General features: G+C 42.3%; 1 protein-coding gene across 2 annotated transcripts in view; it reads left to right on the top strand.

Annotated features, from left to right (window-relative positions):
- MNDA (myeloid cell nuclear differentiation antigen) overlaps positions 1–24,138 on the top strand; it is a 51,196-nt gene extending 27,058 nt beyond the window's left edge. Inside the window, exons 1-8 of one of the 2 annotated variants that reach the window (XM_047704306.1) lie at positions 5,876–6,128; positions 10,104–10,388; positions 11,523–11,653; positions 12,252–12,419; positions 16,404–16,571; positions 20,852–21,271; positions 22,623–22,808; positions 23,792–24,138. In XM_047704306.1, the coding sequence (XP_047560262.1) occupies positions 10,124–10,388; positions 11,523–11,653; positions 12,252–12,419; positions 16,404–16,571; positions 20,852–21,271; positions 22,623–22,808; positions 23,792–23,860 (1,407 nt within the window). In that variant the 5' untranslated portion in view covers positions 5,876–6,128; positions 10,104–10,123 and the 3' untranslated portion in view covers positions 23,861–24,138. Of the gene's footprint in view, positions 1–5,875; positions 6,129–10,103; positions 10,389–11,522; positions 11,654–12,251; positions 12,420–16,403; positions 16,572–20,851; positions 21,272–22,622; positions 22,809–23,791 lie in introns of those variants that run through there. The other variant, XM_047704307.1, reaches the window with a different exon arrangement.
- The last annotated feature ends 622 nt before the right edge of the window (positions 24,139–24,760 follow it).

The raw sequence follows: 24,760 nt of genomic DNA, 5'->3' as shown, positions 1-24,760 counted from the left end.
GCTACCTGCTGAGCAGAGAGCCTGATGCGGGACTCGATCCCAGGACCCTGAGATCATGACCTGAGCTGAAGGCAGAGGCTTTAACCCACTGAGCCACCCAGGCGCCCCATTTTGTTTCCTTCCCTTCTGATGCTCATGAGGTGATATCTTAAACACTTTAAGAACACAGAAACATTTATTTGGGTACATAGAGCTTCTTCTCTTGGGCCAAAGACTCTTAAGCCCTTGCCTGAAACTAAAAGGGAATACAGCTCTGAGGTCAAACCTTTCCATCAGTTGTAAATTATTATGCTTTTCTCAAAATTCCAATTCATTTTGTACTTATTGCTAAGTAAATGTGCATAAATTGTGGTTTTAGTAATTTGTGGTAAGAATCTCCCAAAATTAGGTATTTATGGCGGGTTAGAAGCTCAATATTAGCAACAGTAAAGAGTCTCATCACCATTGTAGAATGGAATCGTATCAGGGAGATCTTGAGAGCAAAGTGAAGCCTGCAAATAAAGCAGAGTACAGGAACTTTCGTTCCAGAAGGATCATCAGAGAAGCCTTCCCAGAAGATGGTCTATTTTAGATGAAGTGATCAAATAAAGAATGGGAGTAGCAGAGATAAAGGCAGAGAGGTGGGAAAATACACCTTGTCCCATTCAATTTAGGGTCAAAGGATAGGATCTCAGGTGAGTCAGAAGCTGATACGTTCATGTAGTTTCCCTGCGTTGTGCTCTGAAGATGAGATTAAAGGTGTCCGTTTCAGGCACGTAGGACAGATCACTCCTTTCTTCTGCTCCACAGAGTCTCATTTTTATTCCAGTCAAAGTAGAGAAATCACCCACAGGGATACAGATGCCCTTTTTGCCACCAGAATTTGCGTGTTATGGCATTGTTTGGGGGCAAAAGAAAGAACACGGAAAGTTAAAACTGAGACACAGATTGCAAATGCCAGGGAAGAAGAGCTTAGTGGAAGAAGAATTCAAGTTGGAGAGGAAAGAATGTCACCTGATAATTCAAATGAGTTCCTACTTGGTGCTTGTACCCCAACTTCCCCTCATCCTAATGTGTCTATAACATCTAATTTTCCTGTGGCCGTATTAGATATCAAGATAGTCACATTTTGTAGAGGAATAAGAACACTATGAAACAGAGAATAATATAGAAAAGATGTATGGAGTGGGGGAAGGAAAATGGTACAATATCAAGTGTGATGTAGTAGATAATTATCCCCTCTTTTGCTTTTAACTGAAAGTAGCAAGCCAGAGGTCAAAGCTTATATATGGAATTTATAGTTACATACAGGTGGGAGCCTTATAGACCAACATTAGTTTTCCAAAGAGACCAAAAAAAAAATGGTGTAGACTTTGGGAAAACTATATTCCTACCACAGGAATTCAGCTGACACCAGAAGTATGAGAGCGTCAACAATGTGCTAATAAATTAGATGAAGAATTTTATTAGGATATATTAAGTAAGGATATGTAAGCTTACCTTCATATAGACTTTATTTTTTTCCCTCAAGATTTTATTTAAATTCTAGTTAGTTAACATCTAGTGTAGCATTGGTTTCAGGAGTAGAGTTTAGTGATTCTTCACTTGCATACAACACACAGTTTCATCACAAGTGTCCTGTTTAATGCCCATCACTCATTTACTCCATCCCCCCACCCATCTCCCCTCCAGCAACCCTCAATTAAGATCCCCTATAGTTAAGAATCTCTTAGAGTTTCCCTCCCTCTTTGATTTCATCTTATTTCTTTTTCCTTCCCTTCCCCTATGTTCATCTATTTTGTTTCTTAAATTCTGCATATAAGTGAAATCATATGGTATTTGTCTTTCTCTGAGTGACTTATTTCACTTAGCATAATACACTCTAGTTTAATCTACATTGTTGAGAGTGGCAAGATTTCATTCTTTTTGATGGCTGGGATATATATATATATATATATATCACATCTTCTTTATCCATTCATCTGCCAATGGACATCTGGACTCTCTATATTTTAGCGATTGTGGCCATTGCTGCTAGAAGTTTGGGGGCGCAGGTGCCCCTTCGAACCACTATGTTTGTATCTTTAGATAAACACATAGTAGGCTATTGCTGGGTCATAGGGTAGTTCTCTTTTTAACTCTTTGAGGAACGTTTTGAGAAGTGGCTCACCAGTTTGCTTTCCCACCAACAGTGTACAAGGGTTCCCCTTTCTCTGCATATTTGCCAACATGTTATTTCCAGAGTTGTTAATATTAGGTTTTAAAAGGATATGAAACTTGTGCTAAGTGATAGAAGATTTGTAGACATGAGCAGTGTTGGGAAGGACTTTGCTGGGTGGTTAAAAGCGAGGGCTCTGGAGTCAGATAGGCCTGGCTGAGATCTGGCTCCATCAATCCCTCGTTGTGTTGTGTGGGGAAAAGAGCTTGAATGGACTTCCCTCACGTGGCGAAACTCTCTCACTCACAGTCGATTAAAAAGGTAAGTGAGAGAATACATACACATCGCTCATCACAGTCCTCGTGGCTCATCAGTGCACAGTAGTACCGTTCTTGGCAGAGTGGAGGAATGGGAGCTGTTGGTAGGTAGAGGAAGCATCACGTGCAGATGCTCGAAGCATGAGGCGGTGTGAATGGGTCCCTCCCGTGGAAGCTTGATGCATGTGAGAGGGTATGGGGGAATTCGGCTGCAGAGGGGTAAAACGTGTTTCCTAGTAACCTACTTTACATCAGAAAGAAATTGGGTCTTCACTGTAAAAAGTGGGTAAATAACTGAGAGGTTTTCTGTAAAAGAAATGATTTGGGGGGGCCTGGATGGCACAGCTGGTTAAGCGCCAGACTCTTGTTTTCTGCTCTGGTAGTGAGGTAGTGAGGCTTTCCCGCATATCCTTCCTCAAAGTTGGTCTGTCTAGTGGGACTGCTCATGGTGTCCAATACGGAGATGATGGAAATGACCACTTTCCGGGGACACTGCAGCTCCTACAGATACTTAAAATATAATTTTAAAAAATACTTAAACAACCTGAGGACAGTAGGTTTGGTTACTAAGATCCAATGGCCAAAATTCCTATAAAACACAACTTACTGAAACTGCCTCAATAAAGAAACGGAGCATCAGAATATCCCTATATCTACACAAGGAAATTCATTTGTAATAAAAATCTTTCCACAGCAAAAGCTCTGGGAATAAACACTTGATGATTCTATCAAGTGACTAAGGAGGAAGTATTACTGATCTTAGACACATGCTTTTAGAAATGCCTACATCACCATTATACCCAAATCAGATAAAGATCAAGCAAAAAGAGACATAGAAGCCAACATCCCTCATGAAAGTAAATGTAAACATATTTTCTTAAATCCTTAAAAATTGAATCTAGCAATATGTAATGAGCCATAGGGAGCCCTGGGACCCTGTGCTTGAACTCAGGGATGCAACACTGATTCCACATGGAAACCTCTATCATGCTTTGCGTTTCCGTGGAAGGAGACATTGACTGCCCCAGGACACCAGGCTGTTTGAGTGACCAGTGGTCCTGTGAATTCATAAATCGAGCCAGCCAAGGCTTCCACTCTGTCGGGCTTCCTTCCAGCTCTTGAAGATAAGGATATTGACACTCTCCCCGGACTCCTTTGCTACAGCTGCCCTAACAAAATATACAGACTGGGGGTTGGGGGTGGGGGGGCTGCTTACACAGCAGAAATCTATTTTCTCAGTGTTCTTGAGGCTGGAAATCCAATATCAAATTGTCAAAGGTTTGCTTCCTCCTGAGTTCCAGTTCGCAGGCCGTCACCTTCTCACTGAGTCCTCACACGGTGTTCCCTGCTCTCTGGGTAGGTTAAAACCTCCTCTTTTTAGAAAAGCACCAGTCCCATTAGGTTAATGCCCCTCCCTTAGGACATCACCTTAACTTACTTGCCTCCTTAAAGGCCTGATTTCCGACCAAATACAGTCACGGGGGGTGGGGGTGGGGCTGGAACACATGAACTTGGGGGGACATAGTTCAGCCTATACCCTCCCTTTCTGTTTCTTTCTCTGAGATGCAAACTTTGTCACTAAGCTTTCCTCCATGAGCCAGTGTGGATTTGAGAAGGCCTAATCGTGGTTTCCTGATGTGATTGTTCTTCTGCTTACTTCTGCTTTTCTCCTTAGATTCTCTCTGCTGTCTCCTAGACTGATGGCTTAGGGTGCAGATTGACTAACATTTTTGTTTTTCTATGAAGAGCCATAGAGTGAACCCTAGGCTCTGTGGCTGGTTTGCTCCACAGCGGCACCATGAAGACAGGCATAGACAATGCATAAGTAAATGAACATGTCTGTATTGCAATAAAGCTTTACTCACAAAAACAGAGAGTGTGTTAGCTTTGGTGCACAGGACTCCAATCCAGTGGGGACTTCTCCTGAAGATGTTGACTATGTGAATTAATCCTTCGGGTAATGAAGAGTCACGTAAGTGTATCTGTTCTCTGTACCAAGAGTTCTTCCATGTTCTACTAGGGAGCTTTCTGCATGACAGCAGAAATCACCAATTGTTTGACTACTGCCATTAGGAAAAATGCACATTTTTAACATTCCTTTGTTTCATCTATTAAAATTCCAACTGCACTGTATGAATTATGGGGCATTGCTCTGAATTGTCCTTATTGAAGACAGTAATCCGTGTATGCACGCTGGAGTCCCAACCAAGGACATTATTCCACCTGATGACAAGGAAAGGAGCAGGAAAATACCCTGATATGGTCATTCCCATATGATCTCTGATCTCTGGGATGGGGACCTCTCTGACCTCTCTAATGTCCCTCTCCACCCATTACCTTAAGAGCAGCTCCACGGACCCATAAAAGCTACAACCTACAGCAAAGAAGGAGGGGATACCCACATGTGTTTGTGGACATCTCGCCAGATCCCCTTGCCTTCCCATGACTTACTCACACTTGGGTGGAGTTTTCAGACGCTCCCACCTCTAGACTTTAGCTATCCACTCCACGACAATCTTTTGGATTAAAACAATCAGCTTTCTTCCCTTTAGATAAACTCGGATCACCCACCAGAACCAGCTGTCCTTTGGGACCCTTTTCCAGCCACGGCTCCATCCTACTTGCAGATCAGCTGGTGGGTTACAAGCATCAGGTCAGCCAACTGGCGCCAGTTATTCAACATGTGAGGGTTCACGGTGCTCTGGAGTACATCCACTGTCCTTCACGGAAACAACACTGCAGAGTGAGAGGTTTACCAAGTCCCTCAGTCCAGAGGTTCAGTGTTTTCCAGAAACGGCAAAGGCTTATGCTGTTGAGATAGGAGCTGACTACCCACCTGTGTCTTTTCCACAAATAGTGCAGGAAGTGTGAGCAATCATTAATTTGACCAGTGAGGTAAAGTAGCCTAGACACAGCTGAAAGGGCTGCCTCTCTGACGAAGAACTCACACATTGGAAATGACCTTCTACTTCTGTCAAGCTCCGGGTATGTCAGTTACTAGCTGGGTGAATGCTTCAGGCACTAGTTAAACCGAGAGTGATTTCATAGCTGACCTACCCTCTTCCAGGAGGTACAGTCAAGGGTGAGCAGAGAGAGACGCCTCTTCCAGCATCTCCTCCTGCCACTCTGAGAACAGGAAGCGAGGGATAAGCAGTCCGGTGACTCATCCTAACTTTTCTTACATTTGAGCATCATCCATGGGAATACAGGTCTCTAAGGACCCACCCGCAAGTGTGCTAGAGTTGTAATGTTGGCACTGGGCCATCTACTGACATTTGTAACAAAACACTCAATTATACCTTTGCTATAATCTTTCATTTTGATTAGGCACATACAGGAAGGAAACTGCTGATTTTCTCTGACTAAAGAAATCGAAAGCTAACAGCCTCGGAGGGAGGAGTCTCCACATTGTGTTGCAACTTCTCCATCCTGGGGCGGCGCCATGTGAGGAAACCCCCGCCCATCGAGTTTTCTGGGACACTAAGTAGCGCCATCTGCGCTTGCTAGCTTTCCAAATACTTCTTTTCCCTCCGCCCTCCAGGAGGTCATCACACCCTGCAGTTCATCCTCGGAAGGCTTTGTCGACTTATCTCCCTCCTCAAACAACGTAAGCAGAGATTCCTGAATTTCTGAAGAAGACATCAGGATCCAGACTCGTGGAGATTTTCAGCAAGGTGAGGCTTGTGGCTTTCCGCAGTGGCACCTGCTGCCTGAACACAAAACAACTGGGGAGTAGGCAGAGGTTAGTGTATGAAGAATTGGGGTAGGGGGGCTGGTATCAACTATAGTTGGGGACATGAAAACATTAGTAGCTTGATTCTAATCCTTTACTACCTAGACAAGGAACAGGCATGTTTATCCCACCATAGCTGACACCTGAACGAAAGGAGGTGCATTTTGACTGTGGAAAACTTTAAAATTTATTCCGCAGGTGACTACTGGCACCAGTTACATTAGAAAAAGGGCTGGTTTTCTTCCCTCGGTGGTGTTCAGGAAGCTCTTGGTAGCCTTGGTACAGTTCTGGTCAGAAGTCAAGTTGGGAGCACAAGGAAACTACCAGAACATAATAATAAGGAAAAAAAATACATCTGGATTTAAAGCTGCATTGTGGGGGCACCTGGGTGGCTCAGTGGGTTAAGCCTCTGCCTTTAGCTTGGGTCATGATCCTGGGGTCCTTGGATCGAGCCCCGCATCGGGCTCTCTGCTCTTCAGGGAGCCTGCTTCCTCCTCTCTCTCTGCCTGCCTCTCTGCCTACTTGTGATCTCTGTTAAATAAATAAATAAATCTTAAAAAAAAAAAAAAAGCTGCACTGTGGTCTTACCCTGATTTTAGAAAACACTCACACACACATATACATGCACAGAGCAGAAAAAGTTTCACTTCCCCAGACACAGTTGTGCAAAAATATGTTTACCTCTAGTAAGGCAGTTTAATTTTTATATTATACTCCAGATTGTACCACCAGAGCTGTTTTTCCAGTTCCTTTTAGCATTACTGTCTGCCTTCCTGAAAATTACTGATTTTTTTCCTAGTGGCAAAGTATAGGGGAAAGAGGAGGAGAGTTAGCTACAAACAGAGTTTCAGAACTGTTGAACGACTTTCTGTACGACCTATATAACAATATTTCCTATGTGCTTGATCAGAGTGTGAGATTTTTAATGCTGATTTTGGAATCTTATGTATGTTACATAAACCTGTTGGTTATGCTTATTAATAATGTTAGTCCTATTTCCTAAGTCTCTACTGAATCTTTTACCTTGTTTATTTAGTAATTAAGAGATATGTTAAAAATCTCCTACCATAGGGGCTCCTGGGTGGTTCCATGGGTTAAAGCCTCTGCCTTCATCTCAGGTCATGATCTCAGGGTCCTGGGATCGACCCCTGCATCAGGCTCTTTGCTCCACGGGGAGCCTGCTTCCTCCCCCCTCTCTCTGCCTGCCTCTCTGCCTACTTGTGATCTCTGTCAAATAAATAAATAAAATCTTTAAAAAAAAAAAAAAAAAAACCTCCTACCATAAAATTGTGAGGTTTTTGTCCTGTAGTTCCCTCAAATTTATATATACAATAACATAATGTACATTACATATGTAATTATGTATAGATGTACACATGTATATAAAAGTGTGTGTGGATGAGTGAGGAGAAACATGCTACATAATACTACAAATGCAATTTCCATATTATAATATGTCAATCATGTTATAAAATACAATATGTAATATTTGTAGCATTATAAAGAAATATAAAGTAGCAATAATATATATTTACTATTAGCAGGTAAATGCATAATGACAACTGTTTTGTTTCCCTAGGAGGTCAGCCTTTATGGTTGTCTTGCACTCTGAGGATACTTTTCATCTTCAGGTCTATTTCAAGCAAAACTAGTATAGATAAACTGGTTTTCTTTTAGTTACTCTTTGCATGATACTCTTTGCATTTAGATACTCTTTAGATACTCTTTGCATTTTTCTTTCATTTTCCCACCTTTAAGTGATCTTTTGTTAATACTCTATTGGCAGATTGCATAAATGCATTTTCCCCCACAAATGCAATTTGACTAAATTTGTCACTTACCTGGGTAGGCCATTTATGGATATGCTGTCTCTCTTGTCTTCGGTCAGGGCTGTATTCATGTGGAAGGCCTCGGCACACCAGATCAGGCTCGGTTCCTGCTCTTACTTACCTTTGGGCTTGTGGTATTTCTTGGCTCTATGTGTTATTTTTGGTGTTGAATATTTCCTCCAATAGATGTCTCTGCTTAGGACTTTATCTTCTAAACTACCAAGGCCTTGAATATCAGAGAATAGTTTCTGAGGCCCTCACATTTAAATATGACTTGGGCTAGCTTAAAATTCACCTTTTAAAACTATTTTGCCCTCAAGATACATAGACAGTACCTCTTCTGATACCCCTGGGGCTACATATGTTTTGAAATTCAGAACTGGGGCATTTTAGAAAGGAAAGGCTATTTAATACACCTATTTTAAATACTGTGATAGTAGACACCATACACTTATAAATATATATATAAATATATATATATGTATATATATTTTTTTTCTTAAGAGAGAGATCACAAGCAGGCAGAGAAGCAGGCAGAGAGAGAGAGGAGGAAGCAGGCTCCCCACTGTGCAGAGAGCCCTATGCAGGGCTTGATCCCAGGACCCTGAGATCACAACCTGAGCCGAAGGCAGAACCTTAACCCACTGAGCCACCCAGGTGCCCCAAATACACTAATATTTTAACAGTAAAACTTAAGAATGTTCACAGTTAGGTGGAATGAATAAAGATTAAACATAGCCTCCTGTCACCTCATATCTGGTTTTATTTTGCAAATAAATTATGTTGTTACACACACACACAAACACACAAAACACAAAAATTTCATTTTAAAAATTACTCGATTTTCAAATAGATAATGGAATTTGGATGAGTACTACATGAAAATTGACCTTATTTTCCTGTGGTGGGCAGCTTTGCTTTGAACATCAGTTTCAATCTCATCCTTGAGTCTTTACAGGTGACCCACTCTTTGTCTCTGGAAGCTTTCAGAGTTTTTAACTTTGTTTTTAATAATCTTCAATTCCCCCATAATATATCTTGAGGATTTATCCTTCACTCTATGGGCCTGATGAATCTGGAAATGCTCACATTCTCTCAAGGAGGAATAATTCTTAGCCCTGGGAATCTGAACATGCTAATTATACAAAAATCACACAAACATGCTGTCCCTAAATGAAAAGAATTTATGACTTTGAACAGAAAATTGGAATCCTTACCATGTACTGAGTTCCATGGGGGAAGTACACACGGTGATAAAGAGACCCAGAGGACGACACCCAGGCCCAAAAGGGGACTCCGGTGGGTTTCAGGAGACAAAGCCTCAGTGGAGTCTTGAAGGCTGTAAGGAGGTAGTGGGAGAAAGAAAAGTGAGGCTGGCTCTTTGGGAAGCAGGGAGGGAATTAGCAAAGTCATGAAACTTGGAAAGACAAGGTGTATTGTATATTTCTGGAACATATGACATACAAAATACAAAAGTTACAGATGTAAAAATGATGCAGATTATTCAAGGATTTCCAAGCTAGGCTAAAAAGCAAGAAATTTTTCAAAACCAAAATGGGGAACTATTGGAGGATGTCAACTGGGATAAAAATGGGGCTCCATAGAGGGAGAGCTGGCTCTCCAAAAAGAACTAATAAGAGGAATTCAGCCTAGAAGGGTAAAATCAAGCAACTGTTGAAATAATTCCAGCCAATAACTGCTGGGTTCCTGCTCTAGCAAGAAAGTAGAACTCCAGCAAAACGACTACTAAATAGTCCTGGTCTATTAGGACTGTGATTCTGACCCCCTACAGCCCACACTCCACACAGGGCATCAACTGCCTCTTTCCAGACCTCCTGCCACCACACCCACCCCCCAACCCAACCCAACTCAACTATCATTACTAAAAGGAAAGAATTTCTTAGAAATCCCGAATATAGCAGTTCTCAACCCATTTCCCACAGTGACACACCTGGAAATTAAGTTCCTCTTTGTTACACACATGCAAGGATGACACTTTGGCATGGGTGCCTCCCTCACATAGACACAACCGAACTTTTAAACCATCTGGATGAAGGTATAACACCGTAGGTATTTTTCTCTTTCAGGCTCAGCCACACCCGGAGAGATGGGGAGTGACTACAAGAGAATTATTCTGCTGAAGGGACTGGAGGTCATCAACGAGTACCAGTTCAGCATAGTCAAGTCCCTGCTGGCCCGCGATCTGAGACTCACCAGAAAAATGCAAGAAGAGTGTAACAAGGTCCAGATTGCTGACCTGATGGAAAGGAAGTTCCCAGGGCCTACCTGTGTGGACAAGCTAGTAAATCTGTTCAAAGACATAGAAGGGCTTGGAGACATTGTTAAAACTCTTAAAAATGAGAAGAAAAAAGGTAATGGGCAGGAGCACTCACTGTCAGGGTCCAGGCCCCCCACATCAGAGGGAGCCCTGGAATTGGCACAGCTGAGTGATCCCTTTCCCAATTTCCAACTGGGTAGCTGAGATGAGGTAGCCCTTCAGACACCAACAAGTTGACAGTTTAGACAATCCCTTTACTATAAAGAGGTCCACTATATTTTACAGGGTGTATTTTGGAGGTGTGGGTAAAGAAAAAAGCAGAAAGAGTTGCTGAGAAAGGCAGAGGCTTCTACATATTACAAAGGTTGAAAAGTGACAAAGAAAAATTAGGAAAAATCATAAGATTTAAAAATTCTTCATTCAGTCCGTTTGGTGCTCTATTACATTATTTATGCCATCATTACTATGTTCTTTAGCAAGAAACATGACTAAAAGTTACTAAAAGTTATGAAACATGACTAGAAGTTTCTTGCTAAAGAACATAACTTTTTTAAAAGAAAAAGCTAATTCTCAGAGATGTGAAGATTTTGCCTCCTCTAAAATCACTGGATCCTAAAAACATTTTAAAACATTAAGTCCAGTATCACCAACTTGTCATATCACCATTTAGATCAGATTTTCCGTCTCTGGTTTCTGTAATTCAAACAGACGTTCCATAGGAGTTAACCCACCACATGCATTATGAAAACTGCAGATTCTTTTTTTTTTTTTCCAAGATTTTATGTATTTATTTGACAATGAGAGAGGGAGCAAAGCAGGGAGAGGAGCAGAGAGAGAAGCAGGCTTCCCTCTGAGCAGGGAGCCTGTTGAGGGGCTGGATCCCAGGACCCTGGGACCATGACCTGAGCCAAAGGCAGACGCTTAACGGACTGAGCCACCCAGGTGTCCTAAAACTACAGATTCTTAAAAAGAACGTGTAAGATAAGGTGGGAAAAGGGTTTGACTGATGTACCTGGGAGTGCAGGGGATTGGAGGGGTGTGCTCATGTACCTGGGGGAGAAAGGGAACTGGCCTTGTGAGTCTGCGCCTGTGCTCTGGTCAGTGGGCTGATGCAGGAGGGGAGCACACCAGCATTCCCAGACCCACAAACAGGAGCTGAGAGGACGCAGTAATGGAAGTGCCCTAGACCAGCTCCTGGGATTCATCATGTTGTTTTTAACTGCTTCAGTTATGAGGCAAAGCGGAGCAAGAGGGAAAGAGCCCATGAAGAAAAGAAAGCGGGATTCACCCAGTACAGACGAATCCACATCTACCATGAACGAAGCTTCGGGATCAGTCCATGATGCAGTCATGTCCAAGGTAGGATGGAGAAGGTCCCACGGAAGGAGCTTCTTCTAGGCTCTATCACTTATTACCTTCTTATGTACACCAAGTGCTTTACTCATTCCTCAACCTGCAAATACAAGAATCAGGGAAAAGGGATTCCAGGAGCAGAGTGAAAACAAGGTTCAGAGTCAGCGCGCCCATAGTTATGATCACCCATGATGTTTCAGAACTGTGTGCACATCACAAGTGTGGATAAGTCCCCATGAAGGAGATGTGGAGTCATGACCCCTCCTTACATGTGCACAAAATTGGAAGTCACACTAGGAGAGTAGCTTGCCAAGCCTGCTCAAAGAGACAAAAATTCAAACGTAAATTTTATAAATTTCAGTACAGCATTCTTCCCAAGGATGAGGAGGATTCCCAGGCTCTGGTATGAATCAATGATATCTGTGGGCTGCCTGCTTTACTGTCATCTCTTAACGGGATTGAATCCATGTACCTCCTGGATTTCATGAACACAGAAGTTTTGACATAATTAGAAACTAGTAATAAAGACTTGATTTGCTCAGTAGTAATGATATGTTTCATCTAATATTGGAAACCATTAACCAGGGGTGAAACTTACTTTCAGAAAAAGAAAATCAAAACAAAACAAGAAGATGAATCTATGAGGACCCAGCCAACCCAAGAACAGAGTGAGCTTCCAGGACCGTCTGCAACCAGCACACAGTCAACTTGTAGCTACCCTCAGACTCCGCAGGTGCCTGCACCGACCCCGGGCAGCAGTTCTGCAACTAAGGTACCATCCCCCTCTTCCCACGCTTGTACCCCTTCACAACATGCTACAAGACTCTCCATGACCTTGAGAGACCTTCTCAGTAATTCTCTATTATGTATAAATTCCCTAAATACCAAAAACCACCCATTAGTTTACCAAGTGCAGCCACTGAGATTTTGTTGTATTACATGTCCTTTGCTACTTGCAAGGTGTGCATTTTGACATAATTCCGGATCTCAAGAAGTCTACTGGCTTGGTCCAGTAGTAGGGGTGGGAAGTGACAGACAATTGGAGATGAACATTAGACGATGTTTATCCCTTGTGTTCTTCATTCAACCATTTCTTCTTGATTTGCTGGCCATTCTTCTGGACTCGTGTCCTACATGCGGTACTCCTTCCCATGTTAGCTATGTGAATGCATGCTACTTCTGTGATTTGAAATTCATTGCTCCTATCTTTGCACTGGCCCAGGGACAGCTCCTTTCAGATACTAGCCTGACTGCTTTCCCCTGGCAAGACTTCCCCAACACCTGATGACAATACATCACATCTTCCTACTGCTCCCTTTCATGGGTCCTTTTATCTTTCCTACCCAGCATTTGCAATCATTATATGAGTCTTATGCTCTCTTTTATTCCTGGACAATAACCTCAGAAACACAGGACAAGGGTAGGCAGGTGAGTGCTACAAACATGCATCCTCTCCTCTGTATCCTGCCTCTGCGCCGCCATGACATGGCCCCTGCGGTTGCCAACACTCAGATGTACAATGTCCATTCTGTGACAAGTGCACACGCAACCTGAGGGATGGACAAAATAGTATCGTAATCACTGTCCTCTCATATAGTTTGTTACCTGACCCCAAGCTGTCCCTGACCCAGGTTGTAGCCCGCCCCCAATACACACACATGGCAGTTGAGGGCAGACTCCTATGGACAAGATTTCTCAAATTCTGTCTTCTTATTCTTGCTGTTGTCAGCCCCTATAACTCATACTCCCCCTACAGTCTCTCCACAACTAACTTACGGGGGAGCTAGACACTTGTGCCTGTGACCTTATCAAGTCATTGGAACCTCAGCCCCCCATTTTCTCTGCTATGACAATGACACAGGTGCCCATCTTAGGACAACTCCACTTTGGCCATGCATATTGGCATGGAAAGGACACTTTATATGTCCCCATCTGCCTATACAGGTGACATGGTCATTTCTTCACACATAAGAATCCTCCTGCTGCCCTGAAACCACCTTGGAGCACAGGGACCCCAGGGGCCTCCTCCACCCCCTCAGGCTCTTACACCTACACACTGTAGAGCTGCCATTCCTCCTCTGGGGTCCAGCCACCTGCACAGGACACCTGTAAAAAGGTATCTGACTCTTCACTCTATGCTTCACTAGGTGAGCAGGAAAGTCTTGCTGTGGCTCATCACGGGGTCCCCAAGGATTTTCTCTAAGGTGTGGGCTCTCTTTATTCTGTTGCCTCAAAACAGGACACAGACCAATATTGCCCTTGAGACCTGCTGCTCTGTCTCTCCTGAAGCAAACAGCTCAGACCATCCTCTCTGCTGAATGGGACAGGGAGATGAGGGAAGAAAGGTCTGGGAAAATGACCAGTTATGATTTTTAAACATTGTCCAATCAGAAAGTATAATTCAGCATCCAAATCTATTATTCAGATAGAAGCTTTCAGTATAAATAATTTTGGGAGAAGCTTCCAAAAGTTCTTCTCCATGAATTTAAATTACTACATGTGGCAGAAATAGAGAAGCTTCTTTTTTAATTTAAATTTGATTAGCCAACATTTCCCACCTCATTACTTTCATATATAGATTTCAGCAATTCATCAGTTGTACCTAACAACAAGTACTCATCACATCTTATGCCTTCCTTCATGCCCATCACCCTGTGCTCCCCATCCCCCCACCCACCACCTTTACAGCAACCCTCAGTTTCCTTCCTATAGTTAACAGCATCTCATGGTTTGATTCCTTCTCTACTTTTTTTCCCATTCCATTCCCCCCCACTTCCACTATGAGCATCTGTGCTGTTTCCTGTATCCCACATATGAATGTGGGCTCTAAGATACTTGCCTTTTTCTGATTGACTTATTTTGTTCAGCATAATACCCACCCATTCCATCCATTTTGATGTAAATATTAAGAATTCATCCTTTGTGATGGCTGAATAATATTCCATTGTATATATCTATGCCACATCTTCTTTATCCATTCATCTGTTGATGGATATCTTGGCTTTTTCCACAGGTTGGCTATTATGGATATTGTTTCTATAACCATTGGGGTGCACATGCCCCTTCAGATCACTACATTTGTATCTTTGGGGTAAATACCTAGGAGTGCAATTGCTGAGTCATAATGTAGCTCTATTTTCAACTTCTGGAGAAACCTCCATGATGTTTTCCAGAGTGGCTGCACCAGCTTGCATTCCCCTCAACAGTGCACGAGGGTTTCCCTTTCTCTGCATCCTCACCAACATTTGTTGTTTCCTGACTTGTTAATTTTAGCCATTCTCACTGGTATGAGGTAATATCTCTTCAGGATTTTATTTGTATTAGGAAAGCATTTCTCATGCATGGAGAGGGTCACACACAAAGCATGAAAAAATTTGTGGATCTCAGTGGAAATACAAGCTCCCTGCATAGACATGAAGTGCTAACAACAATCTTGACACATCTTTGTATTGAAAATTTAGTGACTGGATTCTAGAAATTGTGCTTCCTGTATGTGAACTCATCTTTCCTTGATGGACCACTTATCATTTGTCACTCAGATGCTATTGCTAGTCCTGATTCACCAATGGGAAAAATGAGGATTGTAGAGGTTCACAGCTGTCTGCAAGGGCCACCCAGGCAGTGAAGGTCAGAACTCAACACTTGAACGCTTGGTGGTCATGACTGAGCCCATGGTAGGTGGGTGGGTGTTACAATATTTTTGAAGTTATTTTTTTAAATTGATGAATAGACAGGGGCATGTCTGGACATTGTTTCCATAGCCCAGGCTCTGAACACCTTCTAATGAGGAAAGAGGTCTTGACAGCATGGGGGGAATGGCTGGTTGTGGATGGTGGAGGGTCTGAGGTTTCTCTAATCAGGAAGCTGTACGAAAGAGGAAGCTATTTCCAGGAGCTCCCCCACGCACAGCTTCATCAATTAGTTACGCCTTATGAATTAAACAAATGAATCCTAAAAGTGGCAGAGATGTGGCAAACTTATATTGGACGTAGAATGGTACAAAAGGGCTTTCATTAGTAAAAGTAATGGTAGTCAAGGGCAAAGATTTTACTGACACTTCCTGTACTTACTAAACAATTATGAAAACCCAGGTACTGGGAACAGCCTGGGTGAATTCCTGCATGAGCCTGTGTGTTGTTGAGATCTCTGAGGGATTTGGTTGCTAGGTCAGGATCCTGCCTCCAGAATTATGAATCCAAGGGAATCTTTCTGGGATGATAAACAAAGCATCTAAATGGATGAAGTTGGGATGTTCTAGAACCAAAGAACAGGGGATGGAAACCAATATGCTTATCTGCAACAGGTGCACGGAGATAAAGACCTAGCTAATAAAACATCCTTCACCCCAGCCAATGTTCTTCTGAGACCTGCTTCCCTTAGAGCATGGGAGGACTTTCTATCAGTCCATGAATCCAGTGTTCTCCTGAGGAAGTGTCATAGGCCAGTCTGCTGCAGAAGTAGAACAGAATTCCACAACAGAGCAATGAAATTTGAATTATCTGACTTGTTAAAATTTGCAGAGTGACATTGGTAATTCTTGTCGGTGTCTGAGCTGGGGGGATGTTGGAGGTATCTTCCTATGTGCTTTAATTCCAGAGTGAAGATCCTGGTCTGTGTTAGGCAGAGAAGGGGAGAGACAGACAGAAAGAGAAGGAGGGAAAGTGAGGGAGGGAGAGACAGGAACAGAGAGAGAGAGAGATGGTCTGATTTATCTGATACTGAAAACCATTAAGCATGGGGAAAAAACTACTTTCAGAACAAGAAAATGGAAACCACACAAAATGATGGACCTAAGAAGACCCAGCCAACCCAGGGACAGAGTCAGCTTCCAGGACCTTCTGCAACCAGCACACAGTCAACTTGTAGCTACCCTCAGACTCCGCAGATGCCTGCACAGACCCCAGGCAGCAGTTCCACAACCAAGGTACCACCACCCTCTTCCCACCACTTGTACCCCTCCACAACATGCTACAAGACTCACCATGACCTTGAGAGAGCTTCTCAGTACTTCCGTACTGTGTATAAATTCCCTAAATAACAACTACCACTCATTAGTTTATCAAATGCAGACACTGAGATTTTGTTGTATTAGAAGTCCTTTGCTACTTGCAAAGTATGCATTTTGACATAATTCCTCATCTCAGGACATCTACCAGCTTGGTCCAGGAGTAGGGGTGGGAAGTGGGCAGACAATTGAAGATGAGTTTAAGAGGATGTTTATCCCCTAAGTTCTTCATTCAGCCATTTCCTCTTAGCTTACTGACCACTCTTCTGGATTCATGTCCAGCATTCAGTGCTCCCTCCCATGTCAGCTGTGTGACCACATGCTATTTCTGAGATTTGGAATTAATTCTTCCTATCTTTTTACTGGCCCAGAGACACCCACTCTTTAGACACCAGCCTGACTGTTTTCCTCTGGCAAGCCTTCCCTGATGCCCTGACAACAATATGTCACATCTTCCCACTGGTCCTTTTCATGAATCCCTTTATTTTTCCCACCCAGCTTTTGAAAATATTATAATGAGCCTGTGCTCTCCTTTCATCTTGGACAATAACCTAGGATGATAGGGAAAGCCCGGTGGAGGTGTGAGAGTATCAATGCTTTCCTGGCCTGCCTGTGTGCTGCCCTGACATGGCCCCAGTGGCTGCCAGCACTCAGGGGTACAATGCCCATTCTGTGTCGAATACACAGGCAACCTAAAGGAATGGCACAGCAGCATATCAATCACTGACCTCTAGTGTGGTTTATTACCCCTCCCAAGCTGTCGCCTGACCCAGGCTGTACCCTGCCACCAGTACACACATAGCAGCTAAAGGCAGCTTCCTATGGACACATTTTCTCAACTTCTGTCTTCTTTTTCTTTTTATTTTATTTTTTGAGATTTTATTTATTTATTTTATTTATTTATTTATTTTATTTATTTTTTGAGAAAGAGTGTGTAAGAAGTGGAAACAACAGGAATAAAGGGAGACTCAGTCTCCCCACTGAACAGGGACCCTGTAGGGGCTCAATCCCAGGACCCTGGGATCTTGAACTAAGCCAAAGGTTTATCCTTAACTGCCTAAGACACCCAGGTGTCCCTCAAGTCTGTCTTCTTATTCCTGCTGTTGTCAGTACCCATAACTCATATTCCCTCCACAGTATCTCCAAGACCTATGGGACGGAGCTAGTAACCCTGCCTGTTTGTCTCCAGGCCAGGCGGCCATGCCTGTGAGCATATCTGGTCATTGGCATCTCAGCCCTCTGTTTCTCTGGCATGATAGTGACGTAGGCACCCATCTCAGGACAACTCTAATCTCTCCATGCATACTGGCTTGAAAGAGATACTTTCTACGTCCCCATCTGCCTGTACAGGGGACATGGTCATTTCTTCTCACATATGAATACTTCTGCTGCCCTGAAACATCCTTGGAGCACAGGAACCCCAGGCAGGCTCCTCCACCCCTCACCCTCTTAAACCTACACACCACTGACCTGTCATCCTTCCTCTGGAGTCTGGCAACCTGCACGGGATGCCTCTAAAAAGAGTCCTTCTCTTCACTCTATGCTTCATTACATGAGCAGGAAAGCCTTGCTCTGGCTCATCATGGGGTCTCCCAAGGATTTCCTCCAAGGTGTGGGCTCTGTTCTGTTGCCTTAAAAGCAGACACCAACTAATATTACCCTTGAGACCTGTTGGTATGACTCTCCTGAAGCAAACAGCTTTGGACAGACCATCCTGTGTGCTGAATGGTTCATGGAGATAAGGGATATAATCTCTGGGAAAATGATCAGTTATGATTAAATATCATCCAATCAGAAAGTATATGTCAGCATGCAAAAGCTATTATTAAGATAAAAGCTTTCAGTTTAACTGTTTTTTGAGAAAAGCTCACAAAGTCAGCTTCTAGAACCTTCAGCAACCAGCCCAGACCCAAATGCAAGTCCTCCCTGCATTCCGCAGATTCTGCCAAAAACCCCACCAGCAGTTCCTTAACCAAAGTATCTGGTGCCTCTTTCCAGTATTTTCCTTCCTTGTTAGCTGATGTCAAGGATCAACAGAACCGAGGAAGGGATTCTTAGTAACCCCGAGCTGCATACAATTACTTCTTTATTTAAATCACTCATTTATTTACTTATTTACTGAGTGTATATTTTAAGATCCCACCTAAATTCAAATTCCAACTCTTATTATGGTTCCCCTCTGCATTAAAATAACCTAAGAGCCAGTGGACAGCTAATAATCCTTATTCCACATGGGATATAATTGGTCATTTGTTTGATTTTATTTTTGTGTTTTCCTCAATACATAACAGAGACCACCTATTGTGGAAGAGAGTGTAAAAATACAGAGTCAGATAGAGCACTACCACCCATTCTTCCTCTCCCATTTTTATTACATAAATAATATTATCTTAGGAAATTTAGGAAGCCGAGATGCACAGACAAAAATAAGTAAAATTTTATTATCTGATCTCTCTTACATCAAACATCACATTTTGAAAATAGTCTTTCTGATTTTACCCTTTGTTATGTATGCACAAAGAATATCGTTTTGTCCCATGACAGATATTTTTCTATAACCCAATTTGAGGAGTTTTTTTGTCACTTAATATGCTTTGAAGTGCTGTTTAACTCAACGAATGTAGATTTAAATTCTTATTTTAATGTATGAGAAAAATTACATGGTTATTCCATAAATTAGAAAAATAACTGTATTATTTGACTTTAGGTTATTTCCAGAATTCCTCAGACCTGCAATGAGAAAAGAACACGTGTGCATCAGACATGTGTGAGCCAGGGTAGATCCATAATCGTTTTCCAGGTCAGATCACAAGAAGCATTGCTGGTCTGTGGTACAGCCAGCTCGCGGCTTTGTACGCAATCCTGGCACTTCTACCTTGGTCCTTGCCTTCATACTTCCTTTTACAGATCGATAATACCCTCTAATTCCAAGTACTCTCCTGAAACTCTGATGTGATTCAGATCACTCGGGAGACAGGATGCCAGAGAAATTCCCCTGACACTTGGCTTCTCCACTGACACGGACCTCAGGGTCTGCCATGATTCCAACAGAACAGTGTGGTACAAGGGGCAATTATTCTCCTCCTTTACCCTTCTAAGTGCTTGGCTGAGACCCCTTTAATAGGCGACCGATTAATAAGAGAAAAGCAAGCAGAAGTTTGTTATAATAAATATGCTTCACATATACCTGGGAGAAACCAGGGAAAAATTAGTAACTCCCTGAGGTGGCCGAAACTACCCGCTAAAATACCATCTTCAGCTAAAGACAAGAGAAAGGAAAGTGTGGAGGCCACATAGGGAGGTTACCGGGAAAAGGGGATAAACAAGGGTGTTTGTTGTGTAGATTTCTGTAGGTTGTTTTTCATCATAAGATTTTCTTGTGATTTAGAGATGTCCTCTTCCTGGTGGAGAGAGAGACACACATGTTCCTTGCAGAAGGGCAATTCTATTCTCTTTGTAGAGCTTTCCCTAAATCTGCTATTTTTCTAAATAATCACTTCAATATAATTCTATGCCAAGGAAGCATATTTTCAGATGGCTCATTCTGCTACTCTTCAAGAGCCTGGAGCCAGGACATTTCCAAATTAGGAAAGTTCATGAGATTCTCCAGTACTTGTTTAACCTCTTTTAGCACAGCACTTCTTGGAAAAGGGTTAGTGGTTTCCGTCTTTATTGCGACATCTACTGGAATTGATTCCAGATGAAATCAGTGGTTTCTGACTAGAGCCCTTCCCACTGTCAGTGCTGTTAAGACGATTTATTTTCTTCCCTATTTACAGCTTACTGTGCTCACTAAAATGAGTTGATTAGTAAATTAAGATGATATATTCATCGTCATCTCTACTGGGAATCCCTTCATGACAACATGGCTATTGCCTACTTCCTCTACACATGACAGAGCTCTCCTAGGAGAAATACATTTTATCTTGGGTTAATCACTTTTAGAGAAAAATATTATTCCTCTCAAACTCATAAAAGAATGAAAAAAAATAAAATTATGTTTAACTCTTCTCCATGCCTTTCATGGGCTATATCATACCAGATCAGCCATTTCTGCCTAGCTCATTTTTCTCCCAAACCCATCCAATCAGGTATTTCTGGAGTCTCTCACTAGAGGGTGAGGGTAGGTGGCTCTCACTAGAAAGTGACTGTTTTCCCTTTCCTAACGGTGCCTCTTTTTGGTGTGTACTTCCAAGTAGAAACCAAGATTGAAGGTTGTACCCACAGAAGCTTCCACAGAAGAGGGTTTCCAGAAGGGCCCCAAGGAAGTGATGGTGTTGAAAGCAACAGAACCATTTACATATGATCCCCTGAAAGCAGAGAAAAAGATGTTCCATGCCACCGTGGCTACTGAGAGCCAATTCTTCCACGTAAAGGTTTTTCATGTCAGCCTGAAGAATAAGTTCATCCCAAAGAATATCATCGCCATATCAGATTACCATGGTCGCAATGGGTTCCTGGAGCTGTATGGTACCTCTCAGGTGTCTGATGTCAATTCTGACCAAAAGATGGAAATCTCAAGCAGACTAATCCAAAATGCAAAAGCAACTCCTAAAATCAATACTCTTTACTCACAAAAGCCAGGAACATTTGTGAGTGGGATATATCAGGTGCATAAGGTAAGCCCAACACCATTGATTTGTACTATTTCTTCTGCAACCCCAGAGTTTGAAGATCTGGATTTGCCAAGTAGAGTCTGGTTAACTTCTGAAATATATGAACTCAAGGGCTCACTGACCAGTGTAGTTGGATAGAAGCTTCCCGCTTCAGGATATGGGCTAGAAAAACTCTTCATTATCTGCTTCCCGAGGTAATGCCATGCAATCTCTACAGAAAGATATTTCCCAGAATCCTTGGCATTTATCAGATATAATGATCTGGTCACAAGGATCCTGGTCCAGTAGAGTGCAGACTTTCTATTAGTATACATATTCTTATGATTTTGTTTAAGTTCTGTTTCATCCATTTCAGTAGCAGGTTAAGTTAACTGTGAATAGTTATCCTCTCAAACTTGGATGCTAGTTGTGACAACCAGAGTAAAAAATAAAGAGATGACTCTGCTCTAAAATGCAGCTGTTTCCAATAGTTAGCTCAGATTCTGATCATCTGAATCTTAAAGTGCTCTTCTCTTCACAATCACTCATCAATATTGTTGGGCAACTGATTTTGGCATTATCTAATGGGAATTATGGATATTGAAAACACTAGAGAAGTTCTGTTGTTTAACACTCAATTTATGGGGCACCTGGGTGGTTAAGCGTCCAACTTTTGATTTCAGCTCAGGTCATGATCTCAGGATTGTGAGACTGGGCCCCACATTGGGCTCCATGCTGGGTGTGGAGTATGTTTAAGATTCTCTTTCCCTCTCTGATGGTCCCTCCCCCCCAAATTTTTTTTAAACTACTCAGTTTATTAATATGGTCAATAAAATGCATAATTTGGGTTTATTCTTAGAATTAGTGAAGTTTTCTGTCCCAACACATCATGGAAATACTAAGTGGGGCTGACCTTACTTTTCTATGGGAAGTTTTATTCCATATTCCATTAAAGGTGTCTTCTAGGGTGGCTCTTTCCTTCTACCCCTGTTCTTTCCTGTGCCTTCTGTGTAAGTGGCTGTGCACACAGGTGCATATGCAGAATTAGTGAGTAGTGAGTGAGAAGAAACCTAGAACAATGGGACTAGATGATCTAGATTCAAGATTCGGGCAAAATTGGAGGAGTGAATAAATAGAGAATGGAGAATAATTACAGAAATGACATAATCTACTTAATGATGATTAGTGGCAATCTTCAGACTCATAAGGAGAATTCTCTGAACAAAATATTTTAAGCTATTTTTTACCCCTCATTCTGGACCCCCAGATCATATAACCTGTCAGAGACAAAAGTATACACCTACATCCTGTGTTTCTCATAGATGTGGAAATCTGATCCAGTTCTCAGGAGATGGGCATTGCTTTTCTTTTGTAGAAAAACGTGTTGAGTGAGAACATCATTTTGTATGAAATACAAGATAATACAGGGAAGATAGAGGTCTTTGTGTATGGACGACTGACCAACATCAACTGTGAGGAAGGCGATAAACTCAAACTCATCTGCTTTGAACTCAGCACAGATCCGAGACAGCTGAGATCTGTAATTCACAGTTTCATCAAGGTGGGAACTTCTGGGGAAAATCATTTTTCCAATATAGAAGACTTTAAGAAAACCAGATTGACTGTCCTTTCCATCATTCTTCCTTTAAGAGAGAGAGAGAGGGAGAGACATTTTTAATCACGTTGATGAGAGAAACCCCAGAGAGGCCTTCAAAGTATAGAAAATTAGCTAAGTATTATAGTTGGTTGAATGTATCAAAGCAGGGAGATTATTTAATAAATTTGGGCTTCATTAAGGCAGATTTGTTTCAAATTCTGGCTCTGTGATTTCCTAACTGGCTAGTGAACTTAAATACCAGGAACCTCATGTTCATCATATATGATATGGGGAGAACATCCTCTATCCCAGAGGATGTTAAACAGAGTTCATACCAGACCTAAATGATCAAGAATGCCCCTGAATATCTCAAAACACAAGGTGACCTGCCTTTAGTGAGATATACAGACCGGTCTACACAGACAGAGGGCATTGGTACTACAGGACTAAGTCCACGCTCTTCACCACACACATGCATGAGGGATTGTGGGAAGACCACCAAAGGATAATACTGGAATGAAACAGGTCAATACAAAAGTTGATGTCTCCAGACACACAGCAGTTCCCACACTTTTAGGTCTCTCCAGTTCTGAGGCCCTCAAACTTCCAGCATTTCCCTCATAGCCTCACACTCTCCTCCTACTCATCTTCCCAGTGAGAACCTTCCCATTAGCTCTTGGCCTTGAGTACACCTGCTCCCTCCTCTCTTCTGCCCTGTCCACATACACTCATGCTGCGTGTGAGTGACTACCTCATTTCATGGTCTCAACCAAGGTGGGTGGGGTGACTCAAAGGACAGGAATTCATTGAAGGAGAGAAGTGAGAGCAAGAGCCTTACAGGAAAAGGAGAGAAGAAATATAGCCAGTGGCTGGGAGAAAAAGTCAGTGCAGGGAGAAAGAATCAGTTGCATCTAAACTGTTTTATCGCCATCTCTTTCCTCTTTAAGGTCATCAAGCCCAGGAAAAACAAAAAACAACCACTCGGTCCTGATTCACATATGGAAATCTCACTGTAATATCCTTCTAAAAACCTGGATGCCATTAACAATGATGCTATGGAGGTAAAATCTAAGTATAGAAAAAAAAATACACACATATATATGAGAGAAGTTCAAGATATACCAGCATTAATTCTGGGAAATAGAGTGGTAATGGGTACTTTTTATTTTATTTTTTATACTTTCATACTTTTCTGTGCCTGTGACCATATTTTGCGTGTATAATTTTTATAACTTGGAAAAAATAATAAACTTTTTTTTATTGTAAAGGAATTCTATAACAGGAGTCTAACTCTTTGGTGTGTTGCTTCAAAGCAAATCATCTGTGGCCTGCAGATCAGGCTGAGCCCCCCAAATCCCAAGCAGTATTTGCATTTATACTCTGGGTGTGATCTTAACAAGTTGAGGCTGGGGTCAAGAATAGGCATGTTGGACGGGTTGTGCCCTGCTCAGAGAAGGCCAGCTGAGAGCTCACGTCAGCCCAGAAACCCTCTGTGCTTGGTTTGCCAAGAGCTGTGTCTTAGGGAAGGATTGCTTTAGCTCAGAACACTCCATTCAGAATCGTGTCCCTGAGGGGGCATAATGGCTCATTGGCCTGCCAAATGAGGCACCTTCTGGTAGCTTGCATGAAGGCACTTTGTGTGGCTTGTGATTCTAGCCCTGTGTAATGTGGGATAACTGGCTCCATTCCTTTAGTCAAACACCAACAGCTCTGTAGCTATGCAACCATATTTCCTGGTTCTCATGCTGCACAAAGGTGGATTCCATCAGGAAGTTGCCCAAGGCAAAGATCTACATCAAGCAAGCACTGAAGAATCCTTAATTTACTATAGAGCACAATGGCAGAACGTAGGTATCCCCAAGCTGACATTTACAGTATATTTATTGATCACATATTTACTACCTGGTGTTTTGCAA

The sequence above is a fragment of the Lutra lutra genome, chromosome 15, assembly GCF_902655055.1.
Source record: "Lutra lutra chromosome 15, mLutLut1.2, whole genome shotgun sequence".
In the NCBI taxonomy this organism is placed as follows: Eukaryota; Metazoa; Chordata; class Mammalia; order Carnivora; family Mustelidae; genus Lutra; species Lutra lutra.
This window is presented reverse-complemented; position numbering and strand designations above follow the sequence as displayed.